Here is a 23,572-nt window from a genome sequence, read left to right as displayed (position 1 = left end):
TAATAGGCCTTTTATTTTACTTTAGGTGTTTGAGTTATCATTTAAATGTCACTCACTCAAAGCCACTCACTTAGGGCACCGAAATGGCCAGCAGGCCACCATCTTGACATTAAAGGAACCGTATGTAAAAATTGTATTTCAATTAATCATACAATTGCCCTGATATGTCACTAGACATTACAAAATCATGTTCATTTCAAAATACTTATATTACGGACAACAGTAGTCTGGCCAGGATATTGTCATTTAAAAAGTGAAGTTGCAGCCCTCAACTGATGTTGATGTTGTCATGTTGTGTTTTGGCCTAATGCGCCACCCTCCACCTATCTACTAATCACAAAGTCAGTAGTGTTTCGTCATCTCTGCCAGTCAGAGGGGAGGGGAAGGGGATACACCGCTCTACAGTAATTTGAAAGTGATTGTAGTACCCGTTTTGGCCACAATCTTACATACGGTTCCTTTAAGCTTTGATTTACAATATAGTAGGCTCTCTATTGATTTTAATGAGTAGGCCTAGGCCTTAAAGTTACAGTATTTCTATCACAATTTACCAGACTTTGACCTTTTGTCAGTTTTTAACATTCTGACTATGATTGTTCCTTGCATTGCATTATGAGCACTGCGCCTATTGAATTCTACTGTTGCCTTATGCCTAGCTCAGTCATTATGCTATACCACATCTCCCTCCATTGGAAGAGCAAGCTGCATTGAGCGTAATAAACTGCATTTAGAATGGCAAATCCATATTTCTAGATATTTTGGTGAAAGTAACTTAAAAGTAATGCAATAGTAGTGTAATGCCTTACAATTCAGAGACAGTAATAATATAATGTAACAAATTACTTTGAAATGACAGTAATAAGTAATGAATAGTACATTACGATTTTGAAGTAACTTGCCCAACACTGGTCATTTTGATGTTGCGTATGCTGTATGTGTAGAAAAATACATGCAATTTACACCACAACTAATTATACTAGTCTAATGTGATGACAAGCAGATAGCTCAACATGTTATTGTAAGTGTAACAAAAAACAGGGCTGGTAATGTTGCACTTGTTATTACATAGACATAACACATGTTATTACATAGACATAAGTACATTATTAGACTGATCTGAAAGTTGCCCAACTCCTGTGTGTTTCCTTCGCAGCCAATAGGCGGATGATGTGTGACCCGCTGTGCTCAGATGCTGGGTGCTGGGGCCCGGGGCCCAACCAGTGTCTGTCCTGCCGCTACTTCAGCAGAGGACACACCTGTGTGGAGTCCTGCAACCTCTACGGCGGGTGAGCTCATCTCCACTGCCATATTTATACACTACATAACAACAACAACTAGATTTTGGAAAAATATGTTTTGTGTTTTTTGTGTGTAGGTTTGCATTGTATGCCTTAAAAATACAGAACATGTGACGTACATGAACCTTTTTGAATGTGTGTTCTATCTGGAGGGTTGTGTGTTTCATACAGTTGTATATAAAATCAGAGCCGAGCAGGACAAACACAAACTTTGGCTTCCAAGAGCCAGAAAAAAAGACGGACAGAAAAGTTCAAAGTCATATGTTTTCTGGGTTAGCTTCAGTGTGAGCTATACAGGTCTGAAATGTACCTCACTTCATCAAATAATAAAGTTCATGGGGAGACATCAGGGGGTATGCATTGAGGAATTTAATGTGTAAGGTTGATTCAGATTCAGAGGCGACCTCCACCCTTCATTCACATTTCATTTAGCACTGGCCTCTAGAAGCCAGGTGTGGTGATGCTCTCACAAGCAGTGTGCACAGAAACACAGCTTTGAAGTACAACTACAGTGTAGAAGGCAAGGCAGTGCTAAATGTGAGCATAGAAAGAGGTGTGTGTGTGCGTGTGTGTGTGCGTGTGCGTGTACGTGTGTTTGTGTTTTTTGTGTGTGTGTGTGTGTGTGTGTGTGTGTGTGTGTGTGTGTGTGTCTGTGTACAAGTCCATTATCTATGCTGTTGTGTTGTTTGTCCTTGTTTATTTTCAGGTGATATTGATGAAGCCGGTGTGGAGCTTTGAGGAATTTGTAATGAATGTTTCAGATGTATTTTAGCTTTCAGATTGTTGTTATAGACAACCTACAGTAATGAGTCCTTCGACACAGTCATACAGTTCTCTCATATCAAATCGAGTGCAAAACTTCTAACGGAAGTTATTCACTGGATTACTAAGAGACTGTTCTTTTAATATTATTAAACATCAGGATCACCTGGAGAGAAGAAAGACTTCTCTCTATTCATAAATATTTAAGACTAATAACAGTAATCAAGATTACCACAGATTATCCCAGGATTCCCCTCTAGCTGTTGCTGTGTTCATCCTGATGTCCCCAAAGTCCCCCGTGTGTGGCTGTGTTCCCTTGCAGAGTCTCAGGCTCCACGCCCAAGCGGCTGGGCCAGCCCTTCCTAGTGGAGAAGCGGGAGGTGGGCCTGGAGAGGTATGGCGCTGGCCAGTCTCCCCGCATCACTGTCCGTATCAGAGCATGGCACCACGGGCGTTCTGCCCAGTCACCCACCCCCCTCACCCCCCAGTGACTTTAAGCCAGAGTGTGGTCAGAGTGTGTGTGTGTGTGTGTGTGTGTGTGTGTGTGTGTGTGTGTGTGTGTGTGTGTGTGTGTTCACTGGGAGCTATGTAGTGTTACCCTCACTGTGACTGAAAGGCATGCTAACCTGCTGACTACACAGTGCACTCATTCATACACACTGTATATGGAAGGGGCTGAAGAACACAGAGCTGGAGTTGAAAGCCCTTTAGAAAGGAAACTGAAAGGTCACAGGAGGAGATCCCTTAGGGACATGGGATCAGTTTGAGCTCTCTGGTAAGGCATTTACAATGAGTCAGGTGTGGTCATAAGAATTGAATAGGGAGTCATCTACTCAAGGGACTAGTCTTAGTGATACTGTAAGGTATAATGTTTTGAATATTTTGAATTTGATTTATTTCAGTATTTTTCCTCTTGTGAGCCCAGTTGAAGTGCAGCTAAAACAAAGCCCAGCTGAGATGTTAGGCAGCAATCCCCTACAGGCTGTCTGAAGTCTAAGCCTACATGCCCGGATTGAATAAACCCTTTAAACGATAACATAGCCCCACAAAGGCATCCCCCCGGGCCACCCAGCATGCATTGTGCCGTCCAGATAAAGCATAATTAATTCTAATTTAATTTTTCTCTCCATTTGAGTCAGCTCCCGCTTTTATTGGGGGGTGGGGGGGTGCCGGCTCTCTTCATATGGCCCAGGCCTAATCTCCTCTGCAGAGCTCTTATAGATTCCTCCCCTAAACCTGGCAGTGGGATCCTCATGGGTCGGACCAGCATCAGTATCTAACGCCACGCACCGCTACAAACGAATGTGCCCGGTTTGATAATCTCCTCTGCTGGATGGCTTAGCTGGGATCTCCGTGGCCGTGGATTTCTTCAAGCGGAGTTGTTGTGTGTGTCTGCCCCACGGATTTGGCTGATAAATAGGCAGGCTGATCACCTGTGAAGGGCAGCCGGTTTCACTCCTGGTCCATCTTAATTGTGTCTGCCGTGTGCTGTCAGGGGCCCGTGGAGGACTTCTTTAGGGCCCTGCGGCCGCTGGAGGGGGAACGCAGAAGGAGGGAATGTTTCCGTCTGGTCCCCAGTGGGCCTGCTACAGCTCAGTCACGGAATTTATACACAGCTATGGCTGTTGAACCAATGTGTGTGTGTGTGTGTGTGTGTGTGTGTGTGTGTGTGTGTGTGTGTGTGTGTGTGTGTGTGTGTGTGTGGATAGATGGGTCCATAGAGATACTTTGTATCTTGGTATCTCTATATGTACTTTTAAAGTTTCATTATCTTTTTAAGAGTCAGACCTAATGCTGATTGGGAATTCTAAGCTTTGGCTCACATCTGAGCCTCTAACAGCTTGGGAGGCATACACACAAAACCAACAAAATGAATCATCTGGCCACATCTGCTGCACAAGGCATTCTATGATATGTCAATGATGAGAAAGAAATACATACGTCCTCTGGCCTCAGTAATCCATACAGACACACAAACAAGCTTTTTCTGAGCTCACATTTAGCACTGCCTTGCCTTCTACACTGTAGGTTGTCTTGGAGTGGTATTGATTTGTTGTACAAATGTCTTTATGTACTATGAAAGCAATCCATTGTATCCACCAGTCTGCTGCATGCACCCTTTTTTACAAACGTACACAGCACATAGATTCAGATGTAAAATGTAAGCCTTCAGAAAACCATCTATATGCCTCACTTTCTCTTTCCTCACTGTGTCCATCTCTCTCTAACAGGGATGTACGTGAGTTTGCTAATGGCTCGGTGTGTTTGGAGTGTGACCCTCAGTGTGAGATGTCCGAGGATGAGTCTCTGACCTGCACTGGACCGGTGAGTGCACACATTCCCTGGCTGGACCTGGGACCATGCGTTCTGTCTTTGTTAACACTGACTCACTGCAGAGCCGCTAGGCCATCATTTCCCAATCTTAGGGTCGCCTGACATTCAAATGGAGTCGGCTGAGATACTGGGTATCTTACAATTGAGTCAATTGAATTGACCAGTACATTACTGTACATAAAAATACATATATACATTAAATAAAAAAATGAATAGCCCCATAACATCTAAGTTAAGTAACTAATCAGATCCTTCATTACAATCTAGCTATGTAAAAATAAACTTAGACATACCACATGAGATTATCATGGGTAATAACGCTGCTTTATCAAAGTTGCAAACAAAGTAGCCAAACAACCAGGCGAGTTAGTCAAACAAACAAATTAGTTTGCTATAGGACATTTGGGGAAAATACCACTCTCAACTGGATGTTACAGCAGAGATGAGATGCGCTCTCTCTCACAACATCTTGTGATTGAATTATTGTGGGTCGTCAGCATTTTGTGACATCAAAACAGGGTCACCTGACAAAAAAGGTTGGGATCCCCTGCGCTAGGCCCAGGCCAGCAATACTGCTTATCCATCTATATCTCCTTCACTGTCACTTACAGTATGTGCTATTTATTTGTGGTAATGTGATGATGTAACATTAGTGTGTTTATCCATTTTTAATTTATGTTGCCTCATCAGAGCCTGTTTTCCAGTGTTCTATTGGTGCACACAGAAAATGCACAACAACAGTGTTTTTGTGTGAGCCTCTTGGCAGAGCATGCACCTCGATGTGGACAAGATCTTCGATTGGCCAGACACCAAGATTAATTGTATCCTCTGGTAGCGTGGACCTTTTGTTGCACAATTGATTTTGCTTCATGTTAATGTACAGGAAGAGTAGATTAGGTCGGCTAATTCTGTGGCCAGTTTACAAAGAGATCGCCGATTGAACGACCCGCGGACACAGACTGTCGGAGAGCTGCTGTTTGCCAATGTCCGTAGCGCTGACTCAGAGGGCTGGTCCACAGGGCTGATTCTAATGCAGGGGTGTTGTGTGTGTTTTAGCATGGCCTTGTGTACGTGCACATGTTTGTATTCAATGCAACTCTATTGTGTGTATGTGCACGTGTGGCCTGATGCACAGCCCTGTGTGTGAATGGCATGTGTGAGTACAGTATGGGGGTTTTCTCTATCTCATTTTAACAGTTCAAGTGTAATGTTTCAAGTTCTCAGTCAGACCTAAAGGGAAAGACTGGCCAATATCTCTCACTCCATCCTCACCTGTACATTTGGCTTCATGTATCATGTTACCACACATCCAGAGAGATGGCATACATGAACTATGTATGAACCTCTGTCATTAAACACATTCTTTCAGTCTCCACTCTCATGTGCAGTTAATGTATTTGCATTTTTGCATCGGTGTACAACATAAACTTTGGATACTCAGACTCGCCTGAAAGTGTAGACAGACAGATATTATTCTGCAGTAATTATCGCTGGATCCGGCGCAGGGCTGCATAAACTCAGCCCCTAGGACCAGGCAATGTAAACAGCCCAGGAGGCATGGCCGAGGGCCAGGGAATGTGTTCGTTTGTGTTGGGCTTGATTAGTTGGAGAGACGGGTGATGTTCTTGGCTTGGCTCGCGGCGTCCAGGAGCTGAGCCCAGCTGAGCTGCAGGCCAGTGTTGAGTGCAGAGGCGCATAGGTGAGCCAGACTCTTGTTAGCTCATTGCTCCGCTAACCGCTGCCTGATGGGTCGAGGCAGGTCCCCACACTGGAAATGTTTGATGTGTCAACTTAACCTCAGCTACAGCCAGAGCATACAGACAGGCATATTGTTACAGCTGCCCAAACTTGGAGTTCTGAGAAGCACCGGAAAAAAACCTTTGCAGGCACTCGAGTGACGGGAACTGAGCTGCTCCATCTCGTGATTTGTTCAAAACGCTGTTAAGACAACGCACATATCAGTTTCCAATTACAAATAGTCTTGTAAAGCAATTAAGCCCTCTTAAACTGCTGCTTGCCAAGCCAGACAGATGATGAAATGAGTGTTGGAATGAAGGAGGAGGGGGGGGCTGAAATATGGCGGGTTAGAGCCGTGAACGGGGCCCAGGCTCTCTCTGCACCAGGTGTTTGGAGGGGAGGATCAATTAGGCCCAGATTGATTACTCTCTCTGGTGGGAGGAAGCCTGAGAGGGGCGCCCGCATGGTGGCGAGTTGAGGTACGCCGCACTCGGAGAATGGCAACGGCATCCTCTGGTCTTGTGTCCAGCCCCGCCCATATGCTGTCCGGATATGCCCCCCCCCCCCCCCCCTTCAGTCCAGATGGACCTTCGCTGAGAGCGCTAATTGATTAACGGGCCGTGCCACCAATGTGGACAGGAAATGGCACAGGTAGCAGTTTAGCGACTCATCCCTGTTGCCAGACATGCAAGGGTTTGTTAAGCATCTTAACGCCAGTCATTCTGACTGGAGAGTTTTTTGTTTTCTGTGTTTTGCTCAACCCTGAGATTGACAGAGAGTGAAAGAAGGAGAGAGGGAGGGAGAGAGAGTGAGAAAGAAAGAACACAAAACAAAAAGGAAGGAGAGATGGAGAATCTGAGTGCATGCTCTGTTCCATTTGTTGTCCTTCCCCGAGCCCTAAGGATTATTAAAAAGGAGAGACAATAAATGTCTCATAAACCCAACCAAAGACCTTGCACTATTCCAAATAAAAATCATTCTATGTGTAGAAAAAATGGTTCCAGCCCTGCAAAGTAATTGTAGTAGTTGAAGTCTATGGCCTTGCAGTGGAATGGCAATATCAATACATTTTCCTCAGTCCAGAGCCTTTGTGAAGTCCCGTTTGCATTCAGAATGCCCTCTCTCTGTTGTGTGAGCTGCTCCTCACATGGCCCTTACTGAGCGAGTGTTACAACTGGCTGTGCCAGACCTTGGACTCAGCTGTCCAATTTTACATCAGCCCACATATGACAGCCGCATTTGTACAGTCTAGTATTAGGAGGAAACTGGATTTCGTTTGGTGAGGTTCGCTATAAATATATTTAATTTTTTTCTGTGAATTGCTGTTTGTAAAAATGGCATAGATAATATAAACATACAGGAAGATGATGAAACGGTCCATTCATGTGTTTACTCCTCTTCTTTGACAATTGCCCCTGGGACATCAGAGGATGGGGCAATAAACTCCTTTTCTGTGCGTTGAAATCCCATTACGGTTTTATTGCAACCCCCAAGTCTTGAAACTGACAGGTATTCACCATGTTAAGACCAGACACAGTGTCCATATTAATGCATATATAGGCCCTAGAGAGACACTTACATAATCAACTCTGCTATCATCAAATGTACAACCCAAAGTCCTTTGACAGTGGCATTTGTTTTGCTGTGTCCTCCCTCCCCCATGATTGAGCAGATGTGTGTAGCTTATATAGTGTGAGCTGCTGTTTGTCAGGTCGGTTGATGAGGTGTCCGGAGAGGGAGCGCTTCTTATTGATATCCAGGCCAGCGCTGTGTGCCTCCCTCACCCCCGCTCCAGCCTCGGCTGGCCATATTACTGCCATAAATCCCCCCTCTGCTGATTGTTATGGTCATTGTGTGTGCTGTGAGAGATGGTTATTATCCCTGGCCCTGGTTGCAAATGTTTTATGTGTGCCTCTCTCTCTCTTCTGTTATCTCTCCATTCTCTGTTTCTTTTGTTTCCCTTTCTTCCTCTCTCTCTCTTTCCTTCCCCCTCTCTCACTACACCTCTCTTTCTCTCTGATCCTCTTCTCTCCTTCTGCTTCCTCTCTCTCTCTCTCTCTCTCCCCCTCTCTCTCTCCCTCTCTCTCTCCCAGGGACCCGATCACTGTGTGAAATGCCGACACTTCAAAGACGGCCCCAACTGTGTGGAGAAATGCCCTGATGGAGTGCAGGGAGCCAACAGCTTCATCTTCAAATACGCCGAGGCCAACAACGAGTGCCACCCCTGCCACGCCAACTGCACCCAGGGGTGAGTGCGAGAGCGTGCCGTGCACGTGCTGCTTATGCGCATGATCACGATTGCATTGGATCATGTTCAGTAGTGGGAGTCGCTCATCGCTCAAAAAGTATTAAGACATTTTATATTGCATCTAGCTGTTTTGGACTTATGAAAGATTTAGATATTACTGTGCAGTGTTCCAACCACAATCTAAAAGCACTATGTAACATTGCTCAGTTAGTTATGGGCCCTTGGGGGATTATGTAGGTTAGTAGTCAATGAGACAGGCTTATGTAGGTTAGTAGTCTATGAGACTACCCGATGGCCTGGCTGCAGGAGAAGTGGGAGGTAGGACTGTCTCGATCTGCTTGTCAGGCTCACGGTGGACTTTGATCAGTGGGATAGGGAATCCATTACATAACGGTGCAGGAATGGAGGGAGGAGGAGGAGACTGAAGCCTGCCATGGGATGAGTTTGGAACATGCTCCAGTGGCTGATGTAACTCTTACAGGCATAGCCTACTGGCATAGGGGTTAAATAGTGTCTCATTTCAAAGTCTTCAAGAGTGGTGCTGGCAAAACCGCAGATGTTGGCAACACTCATCCCAGTGGTGAAGCAGACAGCCAAGAGTGTCTAGAACATAATACAGACGGCAAACGAGAGACACGCAGAGACCTGAGGAACATCAGAACTCATTTACAGAACATAACAATCCACATGGAAAAAAACTCATGCGACCGCAAGTGGCTAAGAAATAAAATGAGAAAGGAAGCTCTGTCTGTTTCTCTCTGACTGTCTCTCTGTGAGGCAGGGATGTGTGAGGATAAAGCGTAGAGGAGATGGCTTCTGACTCCAGCCATCCCAGAATCCCCTCAGAGATCAGACAGCCGGCTGCTTTAATGAGTGCCATACCTAATAGGGACCCCGTCTGCGCAGAGAGCTCCTGTGAGGTGAAGTTTCCAGAAGTGGAGAGTGCATCTCTCACCACTCCGCTCCACTGAACTGCCTATTCTGCACAGTAGCAGTTTTGCCGTCTACAGTGTCTGCATTAGGAGTTTCACGACAACTGATTTTTACTTGTCGACTAACAGTTCATATTGGTTAACTAGTTGTTGACTAGTCGACTAGTCGTTATGTACAGTTGTGGTGCTAACATTATTGCTAGTAGCAGCTGCTGGCAGCGTGTGTTTCATCTTTAGATGAGTATCTATAGCATACTGTAATCTAGTTGTACTTAAATACAACTCTAGTTGTACTGCTACACAACTTACATGTCATTGTGGAACAGGTCTCACTTTTGGAGAAGTACTTCCATACATAGGAATGCATAGCCCATTTAGCCTTTAGCCATGTTGTACACAACTAGATGACAGCTTTCTAAAGCACCAGCTAGTGATTTTAACAGTCCACTAGCAGTCCACAAGTCGACTTGCTCACTAGTTGATGAAACCCTTAGTCCCTAACCCTAACCATTAGTTAGTAGAGGAGCTTTATTTTAATAAACAGGCAAAGTTGTAAAATTAAATCATTATGTAAAGGATGAAGTGCTGATACAGTACATTATGTGCTGTTTTTAATAGTGTCTGTCTTTCCTTTAAGGTGTCTTGGACCCCGACTACAAGACTGCATTGGCATCATGGACAGGTAATGTGTGACACTCAAACTGAACTGTTTTACAAGAAACCTGCTATCCATTGAAGCAGCCCCATCCCCCTCAACCTCCTTTTCTCACTTTTCCCACTGTCCTTCAAGCTGTGTTCTCAATGCACATACACATACACACACACACACACACACACACACACACACACACACACACACACACACCTGCGTTATTTAGTTTGGAGTGCCGGTTTTGTGTTGTTGGTGTCCATTCTTCAGGCCAGGCTGGTTTTCGGCTCGATGGAGTCTGGGCACATGGTCAGCAGTGGGGAGTCAGTGGGTTTAGAGCTGCTTTTGCTGCAGGCCACTCTGTTCCTCTTCACGGCTCCTGGCTACAATGCTCGTGCACCGAGACAAGACTCTTAACCAGCACAGCGCTCAGTTTCCTTTTCGTCCTTCTGTCTCACTTCCATTTCTCTCTTTGCTCTATCTCACCATGCTAGTGACGCATGCATTCTCTCTCTCTCTCTCTCTCTCTCTCTCTCTCTCTCTCTCTCTCTCTCTCTCTCTCTCTCTCTCTCTCTCTGTCTCTCTGTCTCTCTCTCTCTCTCTCTCTCTCTCTCTCTCTGTCTCTCTCTCTCTCTCTCTCTCTGTCTCTCTCTCTCTGTCTCTCTCTCTCTGTCTCTCTGTCTCTCTCTCTCTCTCTCTCTCTCTCTCTCTCTCTCTCTTTCTCTGTCTCTCTGTCTCTCTCTCTCTGTCTCTCTCTCTCTCTCTCTCTCTGTCTCTTTCTCTCTCCTGCTCTGAACTGGCAACAATTAACGAGTCCAAATTTGAGCAATTATTGTGCACATCAAAGCAAATATTATATCAAATGCGATTGCATCGAACCAAAGAGCACTCCATTGCACTCATGATCACAGCTGCAGATCTCTCTCTCTCTCCCTCTCTCTCTCTCTCTCTTTCTCTCTCCCTCTTTCTCTCTCTCTCTCTTTCTCTCTCCCTCTCTCTCTCTCTCTCATATAGTGGACTGCTGCTCCAGCAGCTCCACTCAGGCCCTTGTGTTCTCAGTGGGGAGGAGGAGGAGGGGGGGGGGGCATCAGTGTAGCTCCAAGCAGCTTGTGCCATAATGAAGACCTGATCATGAGGAACGCAGCCCATCATTTTGAGCCATGGCTGTTTTTGAGCCCATAGAGCAGGAAAAGGCCTGGCGGGAGAAAGGGTTGCAGAGAAAAAGAGAGAGAAGATGGGGTAAAAGATAGCAGGGAGAGGAAGACAGAGAGAGAAAAAGAAAGAGAGACAGAAGGCAAGAGGGCCCAGTCTTATGTGATTAATGGCTAGCTGTTAGGCCTGTGTGTGTGTGTGTGTGTGTACACACGCATGCGTGTCTGTATGTGTGTGCAGTGTGCGTTTGTGTGTGTGTGTGTGTGTCGTTGTGTCGTGTGCGCTCCTCTTGATAAATTGATAGTATTTTGCCTTTGTTCTCCGAGGGGGATAGGAACAAAATGTCACTAACTGCCCTGAGGAAATTGATTTGCAATTTTGAATCCTCCCTTGTATTAGCTGTAGGGATTGGACTGGGTGGAGGAAGGGCAATGATGATGATGAGAGAACATATTGAAACATGCATGTGGCAGCGGGACACTGGCCCTGAATAACAGCATCTAATATGAGCAGAAAGAGATGAAAACATATGGAAATATACAAAACACTGCCACTGAAAAGTCAACATGATTACAGAGAGCAGGTCTCACCTTTGCAGGACCAAACAGGACCTCTGTTGAGTGGTGTGTGGGCAGGGTCAGGTCAGCAAATAGAATAGAATAGTTAGTCATGTTTTTATGAGTCCCCTCTCCTCTTTTTCCTCTCCTCTGTAGACATAGCGTAGTGTTTAAATCCAGCTGACTGTTCATGTTGACCTCAGTCCAGCAGATGCCATGCTTACGTACATACTGTACATGCATGTCATTTCCCACTGTTGTTAACAGGTAAACATGAGCAGATGCACGTGTGTAGTCCATAATATGGCCCATTTGGCTCGCTGCCGGTCACTGGGTTGAGTCAGGGTCAGACTGCTCTCACTATAATGGAGTGGTTTGATGTGCTCTCACCCACCCCCTTAACTACACCAACAGCAGAAACACACCAGGCTCCAGCAGACATAATGCCACATGCTGCCTATGGAAAGGGCTGTGGGCAGTAATGGTGCCTTATTTATAGTTTCCTATAAAGGCGCTGCAGAAAAAAAGTCTCTCCATTGATCAGTGCTGGACATTAGTGTGTCTGGGCACAGTAACAGATGGACGGCAGAGATAAGACGGGCGGCGATGAGAATGAACACAGCACAAGGGAAAAGCCCCTCTCCACAGAGGAAAGTGACAGGCCTAGACGATGATCCAGGTGCCTCGCACAGCCACTCTCATGCCGATAGCTGGGCCCGTAACAAACGTCTCTATCAGATGACATCAGATCAAATGGGCCACTCTGTGTTCAGTGACAGGAAAGAACAAGCAGGAGGGCACACTGACACACAGTCCCAGAGCCACTTAGAGCGCGCTGGACTGAACTAGACTCAATATGTCACAAACAACAGCTATGGGATTTAGTTTTCCCGTTAGGTTTGAGTCAACATTTACATGTCTTCGCTGTGTAATCATAAATTACACTTTAGCAGTGAAATTTAACCACCTTTATTTAGTATAGAAAATGGTCTATTACAATTAAAAACATTGTGCTCTACCTACACATTAAAAATATGTTTATGGGTATTCAAAGCATACAAGAGGACCAAACAAATAGGTAGCCTATATTTCTATATACCTGACCAAGTCAGACAAGAGGAACCAGCTGCATCAATATGAAAATAACAGATGATAGAAAGACACTGGTCTTTTTTACGAAACTGTTTCCCCACTTCAAATCCAGTGCTGCTGATGCAGAGGATGGAGATGGCTGAGTGAAAGTGTGAATTGGCTCAGTGGAAGTGTGGATTGATTCTTTGATGCCCGTGTTTTCTCTTTTTACTACGCCGTGTTGTACATTTGGAAAAAACTAGCATTAATTTTAAGGCTACAGCTTTAATTTATTTGGAAAAACGTAATAGTCCTCATTTTGGAATTTAGACATTGGGAAGGCATCCAAGAATCCAATATTACAGTACCCACCAAAAATATACTGTACAGTATATGACAGCATTTTTTGTTTGACCAGGAAATTATTCAGGCTAAAGGCTATAGGAAGACACTGGTGCAGCTTGTATAAAACAGAGGCCTAGTGTTTTATTATGTTTGCTGTAGGATAGAGAAAAGACAATATTGTGACTATTAATAGCCAGTTTGAAAGCATACATATTTTTGTTCCGACAGCTGACATAGAACGTTATTAACCGGTTCAGGAACAATATTTTTTTGTTCTAACCGGTTCGGGAACATCAATTTTAGGGTGGGAACCAAAACCAGAAACGTTAAAATACTGTTTCTGTTCAGAACGAACCAATTGGCAAAAAAATCCTGGACCACACAGGACATTATTACATGTCATTCTCATTCATCATATCACTGAGTCTAAAGTTCATGATAAATACCATGGCAGTGGCCCTCATGTGACTTTGCGGAAGATATGATGACAAAGTTAGACACACTTATTGTGTCTAGGTTGTCAAGGGAGAACAAATGAATGAATTACTTTAGTTCAGTAATGTAGTCGTAAAACTTCAAACACATTTGTTGATTGGTTATTCCTTTTCCTGCCCATATACCAATTTCATGGTCATCCCACAACTAGGTCTGTAGGTGATAACCTGTCTGGAATACACAGTGTGTGTCTCTCTCTCTCTCTGTCTCTGTGTGTATGTGTATGTGTGTGTGTGAGAAAGAGCGAGGGAGACAGAGAGAGATTGTGTGAAAAAGAGACTGTGTATGTTATGTGACAAGTCATATCTGTTCATGGAGGTGCATGCTAGAAGACACACACACACACACACACACACACACACACACACACACACACACACACACACCAGCCTCCTGTGGGGGTTTCCAGTCTGAGTGATGCCCCACCTCCTCTCCCGTGCTCTTGTTCTCCTCTCCACTGAGCTGAGGGAGGGGGCAGGAGTGGAGATTGGCCTCCTGAGGTGGACCGGTTGGACGAGCCGTGCTGCTGATACACTGCAGAGAACAGACAGAAAGGTCAAAGGTCACCGCCCTCTCAAGCTCTCTGATGCTGGGTGGTTTGATGAAACACACCAGTGGAGTTGAGCACAAACAGCGCTGGGCCAGTTGCCAGTTATTCCTCCCGTGACATTTGCGCTACAGTGTTTTGCATTTATGTTTTATGTCCAGTGTTTGGATGTATGGGAGCTTGGCATGCTGTGCATATGTATTACTGCCCTTTTCACCACCCAGCCAATAAAGAATGGATGTTTTTTGTACATGTCTGTGGGTGTTACAACTCAACCCACAAATACACTATACATAATACACACACCCACACACACACTCATTTTCACCCACTCACACATATTGATGCACATAAACAGAGCACTTCTCAATGATTTATTTTTATGTTCGAAAGCAAGCAACCGATATTTTTTTCTATTCCATAATGAATGCATCCAACTCATATGCATACTAGATACACTCTCGCAAATACACTCACACAGTATGCAAGGACGTATAGATAGGGAAGATTGAACATTTAAATGTTTCATCCAAATGCACATCGCTCTGTTTACTGGTTGGTTAATAATGTACAGTGGATGTGGATGTGGAGCCACTTCATCCTACAGACCGCGGTTAAAAAAGTCATAAAAAGTTATTAACAACAGACGGCTTCTCTTGGCAGACCACACTACTGTACCTCTGGTTCCTCAGGTGGCTCTGCAAACGCAAAAGGCTTTATATAACCAGCAGCCATGTGAACACCTTTATACTACATTCCCATACTAAAGGGCCACGGAGGGCATACCATATGAAAGCACCTAAGACACATTTTTTATGCAGAGTTTGCTGGGGGCGGGAGAGTGCTGCTCCACTTTTTTATTATGCATTTTGTTTCCGACTCGTCTTAGTGTCTGGTGGCAGATATGTGGAGTTTGCGACGGAATCTTCCACTAGGTTCCTCACTCTAAAGGCATAGTCTGGTTCTGTATCTGTGTTCTTAATAATTCATTCCCCACACATACCTCCGCCCGCAACAATGGCCACCGTGAATCACATTTGCAAAGTCCAATGCTTTTACCAATTTACAGGATATATTGTCCGTGTGGGAGGTGCTATGGGAGGCTTGCAGACTTTCCATTATCTCAGTGTTCCCAAACTTTGCAGGACTTTGGTGCCCAAGTGCAGGAGAAGAAAAAGCATCTCCACACAGACAATGGCTTATTTTAGACACCAGCGTTTTGGGCTCTGCACAGCTCCACGGCAGGAAGGAGAAGCGAGGCCCAGTCCCCCCCCCTTCCTCACGCACTCCCAGATGAAGTGACTTGAGTGTGATGGCATTTAATGGGGTTGGCTCCCTCCTCTGCCCTCTCTCTCTCTATCCCTCTCTCTCTATCCCTCCCTCTCTCTCTATCCCTCCCTCTCTCTCTTTCTCTCTCTATCTCTCTCCCTCTCTTTCTCTCTTTTTCTCTCTCTCTCCCTACCTCTCTCTCTCTCCTCTCCGTGATGGATCGTGGGGCCCAGAGTGCAGGCAGGCGCGGCTGATTTGGAGCGCCGCGGTGCTGCCTGGCCCCCGATCAGCCCGCTCTGCAGCAGCAAAATTAGCTGCGTTATTAAAAGGAGAGGAAATGTAGCGCCACTGATTCACACAGTCTGGCTGCCCCGAGCACAAGTCCCAAATCAGTGCCCTGATGCCGTTTCATTCTGAGAGACAACTCCAGATCAAGATGTATCACCACATGTGATGTCTTAGACATCTCTGTTCTCCCTCTCTCTCTCTCCCTCCCTCTCTCTCTCTCTCTCTCTCGCTCTCTGTGTCTCGCTTTCGCTCCCTTTATTCCTCATTTACACCAACAGAGCTCCTTTTCCAGCTACAATTTATTCATGTGCGGGTATGTCTGATATTAAAAACTTCCCCATAGCCATGAATAGGAAAGGTCTCATTTCCATTTGAACGTTGTTGTTTCTGGAGCATTGCAGCATTATTAACAGTGTTTCCTTCTCTGTGTCTGTAGGACTCCTCTGATTGCGGCTGGGGTGATTGGTGGTCTGTTTGTAGTGGTAATTGTGGGTCTAAGTGTGGCCGTGTCCCTGCGCCGCAAGAACATCAAGAAGAAGCGAGCCCTTCGCCGTTTCCTGGAGACCGAGGTAAGACATCCACTGATGGACCTGTCAATCAAATAAGTCTCACACAAAAAGTGACAAAAAAGATATGTACATTGTGCAGTGTGTGTGTGTGTGTGGGGGGGGGGGGGGGGAGAGACAGAGAGAGAGAGAAAGAGAGAGAGAGAGAGATGGCTTCCTGTCCCGATGTGAACTCAGCAAGTCCTAGTCAGCACTTTCAGCAGTTGTGGTCCTGAAGCGACGGTGTAAAGCTGCCATTCGCTGGTCATACTCAATCAAAGCGGAAGCCCGGCTGTCCATTCTGAAAATAGACGCGCTGCCATTTTTCCTGGCTGTCTGTCTCGGTGACGGCGCTCAGCCTTCTGCAGCACACAGCAGGGACGGCTGTCAGGGACGATGTCTTCTTGTCCCCGCACCAGCCCATTCCAGTCATCCATCCTCTGGAGGAGACTGGGAGGCTGTCCAGCCTGGGCATCCATTTCCATTCATTGTCAGGACCCCTGTGCTACCAGCGAGCCTTACTGTAGATTTTTTTTCCCGTATCCTAACAAGTGTGCCATCAACCCTCTCTGTCTTTCTCTGTCTGTGTCTGATTCTTATGGATGGCCTCACATCAGCCCCATCCTACTCAGGCCCTCTTCTCTGCTTGTCTGGCAGACTCTGGACTGAGTACTGCCTCCAAATATTGAGAGCTGCTAGGAAGGGGATCACTTCTATAAGAAGGCTGTGTGTGTGTGTGTGTGTGTGCGTGTGTGCGTGTGTGTGTGTATGCCTGTGCATGCGTGCATCCTCATTGCTCCTGTAGGCGCGTGTGAGTTATCATGAACGCGGCGCTGCAGTTGCTGGAGAGGCCACTCAGGCTGAGTGGGACAGCAGGAGACGGCGTATTAAAGCTCTTAATGCCACCGCCGAGACGCCGGCCCAGACACCCGCCACCACCCCTCCAACCCACCCCCCACCCCCTCGCTCCCCTTGCTCTGCACACGCCTCTCCCAACACTGATACAGCCATCTTTGTTCCCATTATAGCCTCCTCTTGAGAACCTTCCTCCACTCATCCTCATTCTCTACATCGCTCTATTCATCACTTACTCTCACACTCATCTGTCTTCCTTTGTCTCCCTCTCTCTTTTTTTCTTTCTCCTCCTCCACTCATTTCTCTCTCTGCCGCTGACACCAACATGAGGGTAACGCTCATTAGATGTTGTGATTTAGAGCAACAAAGTCCATTTTGTTGTCTTGTCTTCACCCCTAATTCCGCGCGGGACTGGCGGCTTGGCTGTATGCAGACGGTGTGCGGCTGGGTGGAGGTGTGTGGGTGGATGGGTCTGCTGCTTGCCTGTGGGGCTGACATGCCCCCTTCATGTTTGTTTCTGCATGTGCACGTCTGCAGGCTGTGTGCTACTAACCTCTGCCCCCATCGCAGAGAGCCGCAAAGCACCGCTGCAGATCAGGTCAAAAAGAACTGGCACAAAGTGATCAACAAATCCAAAAGAGTTTCTTCCAGGGCTTATATGGGTGCCAATGGGAAAGCAAAGCACACTGTTACTATGGATTGCCTTCTTTCACTTTATTTTGAAGTAGTGAGTGACTGGCTTACTATTGGTTGATCCCAGATTAATCTTTTAAAACTATGTAACACAATCTGGAAGTATGTGTACTGTGTGCAGAAAGACTGTATCCTCTAGCTCCATCTGAATTTCAGCACCACGGACAGCTCTGTTGCCTGGTTTCAGCACTGAGGGCACGGACAGCCCCCAGCCAGCCCTCAGATCAGCACTTCCTCTTGATCCACTTCCTCTGGCCACTCCCCTCTCCTCTCTGCCCTCTCACTCTGTCTTCTCCTCTCCTCTCTTCTTCTCTCCGTTCCTCTCCCCTCCTGTCCTCTTCCCTCCTGTCCTCTCTTCTCCTCTCCTCTCCTCTTCTCCATCGTCTGCTCTCTCTATCTCTTCCATCATGCGTCTCCTCTTCTCTCTTTCGTCATCTCTCCCTCTGTCCTTTTTCTTTCTCTCTCTCCTCCTCATGTGACTGCTCTTTGCTCGTCTGTCCAGGGCACTTGATTTAGAATTCCATTTAAATGAAGAACAGCTATTGTTTTTTAATCAGGCGGCGGTGATGAGACAGGGAACACAGCAATGGCTGAGGGGAAGACTGATTTACTCTCTCTCTCTCTCTCTCTCTCTCTCTCTCTCCGCCTTCTCTCCCTGTGTAGTCCCTTGTGGAAATGAAACTGTGAGCGCTCCCCCCTCCAGACGCCTTTATTACCCTATCTCTCAATCTCCCCTTGCTCCCCTCTTTTTGTCCGCCTCACTCTGATTATCCCTCTCTTCATTTTTCATCTCTTCTCCCCCCCCCTGCTTCGATTCATCCCATCCCTCTCATCTCAAAAATCCTTTCAATGATCCCGCAGTGAAGGACCATTTCCACTGAATCAGTCAAATCTCACCAAAGATCTTAAAAAAAATCTTAATACAGTGGGGATATTAGAATAGAGCCATTCTGTGCGTTGGTAATTAAATCTACTGAAATAGATGGTGATTCTATGCTGTAGCCCCTCAGTGATGCTGTGGCTATGCTTTATCGCCCTGTCCAGCTGGTGGAGCCGCTGACCCCAAGTGGAACGGCCCCCAACCAGGCCCAGCTGCGCATCCTTAAGGAGACGGAACTCAAGAGGGTCAAGATCCTGGGCTCGGGAGCCTTTGGGACTGTCTACAAGGTAAACCTTCCTCATCATGGCAATGTCCATCTAACTACTTCAGGGCAGAGTGAGATGCACAGTCCAGTAGTGTATTCTGTGTATTCAAAAGAAATTGAATTAATTCATTAACAAGCTTTATGATCTATGCATATAATGTGCCATTGCAAGGATCCTCTTGCCATAACATGATGCTATATACAGCATTACCACATTCTTTCACCCCTTGTCTCTCTGTCCCTGTTTTAACGTATTCTTTCACCCCTTGTCTCTCTATCCCTGTTTTAACGTATTCTTTCACCCCTTGTCTCTCTATCCCTGTTTTAACGTATTCTTTCACCCCCTGTCTCTCTATCCCTGTTTTAACGTATTCTTTCACCCCCTGTCTCTCTATCCCTGTTTTAACGTATTCTATCACCCCCTGTCTCTCTATCCCTGTCTCTCTATCCCTGTTTTAACGTATTCTTTCACCCCCTGTCTCTCTATCCCTGTTTTAACGTATTCTTTCACCCCTTGTCTCTCTGTCCCTGTTTTAACGTATTCTATCTTTTTATCTCTCTTTCCTCCATTCAGGGCATCTGGGTGCCAGAGGGAGAGACGGTGAAGATCCCGGTGGCCATTAAGATCCTGAACGAGGCCACCGGACCCAAAGCCAACGTGGAATTCATGGACGTGAGTGACCCTCTCAGCTGAGTCAGAGTGTTTGAGTCCGGCAGTCTGAGTGGCACTGTCCCTTACCGCATGCCCCCATGTCCCCCATGCCATGTCACTTTATGCCACCCATCAGCCACACCCATGAGCCAGCACACTTCCCCTGTACATCAAAGGGAAAAATGTATGTGAAAACAGCAATGAGCTGAATCTCTGCTTGATGATGCAATGGCAGAGAAACCCATTCCCCGAGCCCTTTCTCCCAATCTGCCTGGATATCTGACTGTTAAAGGATGGGCTGCTCAAGAGCTGCCACAGCAGAATGGGTGTTATTTTGGTTCTATGAAAATCAGATGTCAGCAGGCTTATGTGTATGCGTTTCTGTGTGTGTGCTGTGCAGCTACTGTATGTGTAGCTAATTTATTCATGCACACAAGCATTTGTATGTATGTATGTATGTATATGTATGCATGTATACACAATATACATACTTTGTGTGCATTTCTGTGCATGTATACAGTATGTGCTTTAGAGCACATAGTATCCTTATGTGTGTGGATGTGGTTTTGCTCCTTGGTGGGTCTGACTGGCAGCCCTCAGGTCAAGCCAGAGGCAGTGGAGGGATTTCCCATGGTGCACCAGTAGCTGAGGTGCTTGCTAATGAGCTCTCCCGCTCGCCATGGAACGTGGCACATCACCCAGTCAGCTGGCACCGAGACAGAGGGAGGAAGACCTTGAGCTGTCTTTGTGGAGGTGGAGGTGGTGGAGGGGGGAGGTGCCGGGGATGGTAATTGGGTGTCGCAACCAGTGTGGCCCTGCCATTGGTCCTCCTCACTGCTGCTCACACTGGACAGGCGGCAGGAGAGGAGGCCTCATGCGGCTCCTCCATTTACACAGCAATCAGAGCGCAGCAGCATGGGCTGTCAGGCCACACACACACATTTACTAACCCCACCCCCCCACACACACACACACAGAGGCCCTACAGAGGTGTGGACTCTCCTCTAACTGCTTCAGACCAGCAAGAGGGCCAATTCTCATTACGCCACTGTCAGAGCCATGTGTATGGGACTTGTCTGTGCTTGAGTGTGTGGGTTTGTGTGTGTGTGTGTGTGTGTGTGTGTGTGTGTGTGTGTGTGTGTGTGTGTGTGTGTGTGTTTGTGTGTGTGTGTGTGTGTGTGTGTGTGTGTGTGTGTGTGTTTGTGTGTGCATGTACCACATAACCACTCACATCACTATGACCTGAGAATTCTTATAGAATTGGACCAAAGGTCTGCTTTATTAGTTCTGCCCACTAAGAGTTTTTTAAGGCCTCTGCTTTCAATTTCATTTCATAGTTATATATTTGCCACTCTCTTTTGTCCTGTCCCTCATTTGGTCCCTTTTTCTCATTTGCTCCCTCATGTACAGATGCACACATGCATCATTCTGGCTACACTGGTCTCTATTTACATACATGCAAATGCATCCCGGGAGGGAAGGTTTTTCCAGCCATTGCATCACACTAATAGACAGGAACATTCAACATCCGCCTCATTATCACAGGGCACAGGCACTCTCACACAACCACTGAATATGGATATGGATGGTATATTTATGTCCCTGTGTGTTAGCGTGTGTGTGTGTGTTAGCGTGTGTGTGTGTGTGTGTGTGTGTGTGTGTGTGTGTGTGTGTGCGTGTGTGTGTGTGTGTGTGTGTGTGTGTGTGTTTGTGTGTGTGTGTGTGTGTGTGTGTGTCTGTGTGTGTGTGTTTGTTATGTGTACATATGTGCATCTGTGTGTGTCACTGAGCCATAGTAAACCCTGTAGTTTTCACGTGTGTTAGAAGATGAGAAGAAGATTTTTTTTTAAGCAAGAGAGATACATGAAGTCCCTCACTATGCAGATTTACAGTGGCACTTAGATTCCATGAGCACACAAAAAAGAGGCACTCCCTGCTAGTATGAGACCTGATTTAGGGCCGGGGAGAACCTGGAGTAGATCTGCAGCCAGTAGCAATGGAATAGATTTTGCCAGGGCTATAAACCTAGCGGATAAATCTAACCTTTATTTTACTAGCCCTGCTATAACTTTGTCCAACCTTATAAATGGAATTGTGCTTGTCTTTGAGTGTGTATGTGTGTGCTTGTCTTTGAGTGTGTATGTGTGTGCTTGTCTTTGAGTGTGTATGTGTATGCTTGTGCATATCTATATGCATATGACAGTGCAGGAGTAGTTTCATAGTAAGTTTGCATTTGCAGCTATATGGCTTGATGTGACCATATCTCCTGGTAGTCCTATATATATAAACACATCTGACACAATTCTCCACATGTCATATCTATCTGCCTATCTTTCATCTGGGCACCGTACATTTGTCTGATAGAGAGCCGCTGTGATCCACTGGATTGGTAGAATGGTCCCCTGGGCTTTAGTTGCTGTCCTTCCTCTGCCCCCAGGAGGCTCTGATCATGGCCAGTATGGAGCACCCCCACCTGGTGCGTCTGCTGGGCGTGTGCCTGAGCCCCACCATTCAGCTGGTCACGCAGCTCATGCCGCACGGATGCCTGCTGGACTACGTCCACGAGCACAAGGACAACATCGGCTCCCAGCTGCTGCTCAACTGGTGTGTCCAGATCGCCAAGGTAAGGAAGCCACACCGTTTGGTCCTTGGTCCTGGGACAAAGGTGAAATGTCTGTCTTGGAGTTTGTCTGTGCCTGACCACAAAGACTGTGTATGTGTGTGTGTGTTATGAGTGAAATATCAGAACATTTGCTAAAGAAATGATGCTGATGTTATCCATCTTGAATATCACAAAATATTAAAAAAATGCATGATCATTTGCAACTGGATTTGATGTACTTTTATGCATTGGAAGGAGAAGCTGTAGTGTGTGACTGCAGTGATTGTTGTTTTCACCCTCACAGTTTCATACCCTCACAGTTTCCAGGTTCTTTTGATTCATAGCCCCTCGCGGTGTGAATTTCTCTCCCTCTTCTGCTCAACTATTCATCTTTTATCTTCCGCCGCCACTTCCAAACTTGGTCACGCACTGGTCAGGTTTAGCCGAGGAGTTTGAGGAGTGTTGAAAAAAGCGGGCGCCGCTCCTCTCTCTCTTCTTGGTTCGTCTTATCTTTCCTGATCATGCAGGTTGTTTATTGCAGCAGTCAGTGCTTTGTTCCAAACTCACAGATGCTTTCTCAATATTAGAGTAGCGGCCTGGCCTCTAGTAAACCCTCACCTCAAACATTTATGAGCCACAACGCAGCCAAGTGAATGTCTGTCGGGCTCCCCTCGAATTTAATGAAACCGTCTCATGCATGGCACGTCTCCAGGGGTCTGCTTTACCTTCAAGCCCACGGGCCAGTGCCACGCGCTGATTTAGTTCTCTTGCTATTTTGGAGTCTGATGCACAAACTGTGTGAATGCGTAAGAATGCCTTCTTTTGGATCAAAAAGCTGGCTGTAAACAACATGACCACTGAAAAAAAAAAAAAATCGATGAGAGCAAAGCAAAACAGAGGCAGTGCAAGAACTCATGTTCTGAAGATGCATTTGATTATAAATCTCAACACACGAATAAGTGGAAAATGGAGCTCGTTCCTTATGTGCATTTTGGTAGTGAGTATGTTAGTACCCAGGTGGTCATTTCAGCAGAGCATCTTGGAGAGCTGATTATTCATTTTGCCTGTATATTTATCTCACTAGTATGTGTGGCTGGAATCACAAAGCAGACACTCAAGCTGACGTACTGAGAAAAAAATGTCAATTAGTATTTGAGAGAAGACTTTTTCATAAGTGTACTTATTTAACAGTTGGCACTTAACAGTTGGCCGGGAAATCTTTTTTGCTGCAGAAACATTTTTTTGAATTTGTTTTGTTTAGAGAGCAAGCAAATACTTCATCATTGTGTCAAGACACATAAAATATGTAGTCCACTTTGCACATTCATTAATGGCTGTATTTCTTTGGTTTGTGAACCAGTTAGGATTAATTCTTTCCACCGAGATCTTATTTGCT

The 23,572-nt window shown here is 46.0% G+C and overlaps 1 protein-coding gene across 3 annotated transcripts in view; it reads left to right on the top strand.

Moving 5' to 3' along the window:
* The window catches only part of erbb4b (erb-b2 receptor tyrosine kinase 4b), a 226,514-nt gene that overhangs the window by 172,550 nt on the left and 30,392 nt on the right, over window positions 1–23,572 (top strand). For 2 of the 3 annotated variants that reach the window (XM_076263757.1, XM_076263755.1), the window contains exons 13-20: window positions 1,154–1,286; window positions 4,292–4,385; window positions 8,225–8,379; window positions 9,949–9,993; window positions 16,121–16,253; window positions 18,822–18,944; window positions 19,497–19,595; window positions 22,012–22,197. In XM_076263757.1, the coding sequence (XP_076119872.1) occupies window positions 1,154–1,286; window positions 4,292–4,385; window positions 8,225–8,379; window positions 9,949–9,993; window positions 16,121–16,253; window positions 18,822–18,944; window positions 19,497–19,595; window positions 22,012–22,197 (968 nt within the window). The remainder of the gene's footprint in view (window positions 1–1,153; window positions 1,287–4,291; window positions 4,386–8,224; window positions 8,380–9,948; window positions 9,994–16,120; window positions 16,254–18,821; window positions 18,945–19,496; window positions 19,596–22,011; window positions 22,198–23,572) is intronic. The other variant, XM_076263756.1, reaches the window with a different exon arrangement.

The sequence above is a fragment of the Alosa pseudoharengus genome, unplaced genomic scaffold (genome assembly GCF_046254945.1).
Source record: "Alosa pseudoharengus isolate Yale_2024_CS ecotype anadromous, Long Island Sound unplaced genomic scaffold, YU_APseudo_1.1 YU_APseudo_1.1_scf_3, whole genome shotgun sequence".
Classification (NCBI taxonomy): domain Eukaryota; kingdom Metazoa; phylum Chordata; class Actinopteri; order Clupeiformes; family Clupeidae; genus Alosa; species Alosa pseudoharengus.
The sequence above is the reverse complement of the archived record's forward strand: the minus strand, read 5'-3'. Positions and strand labels throughout refer to the sequence as shown.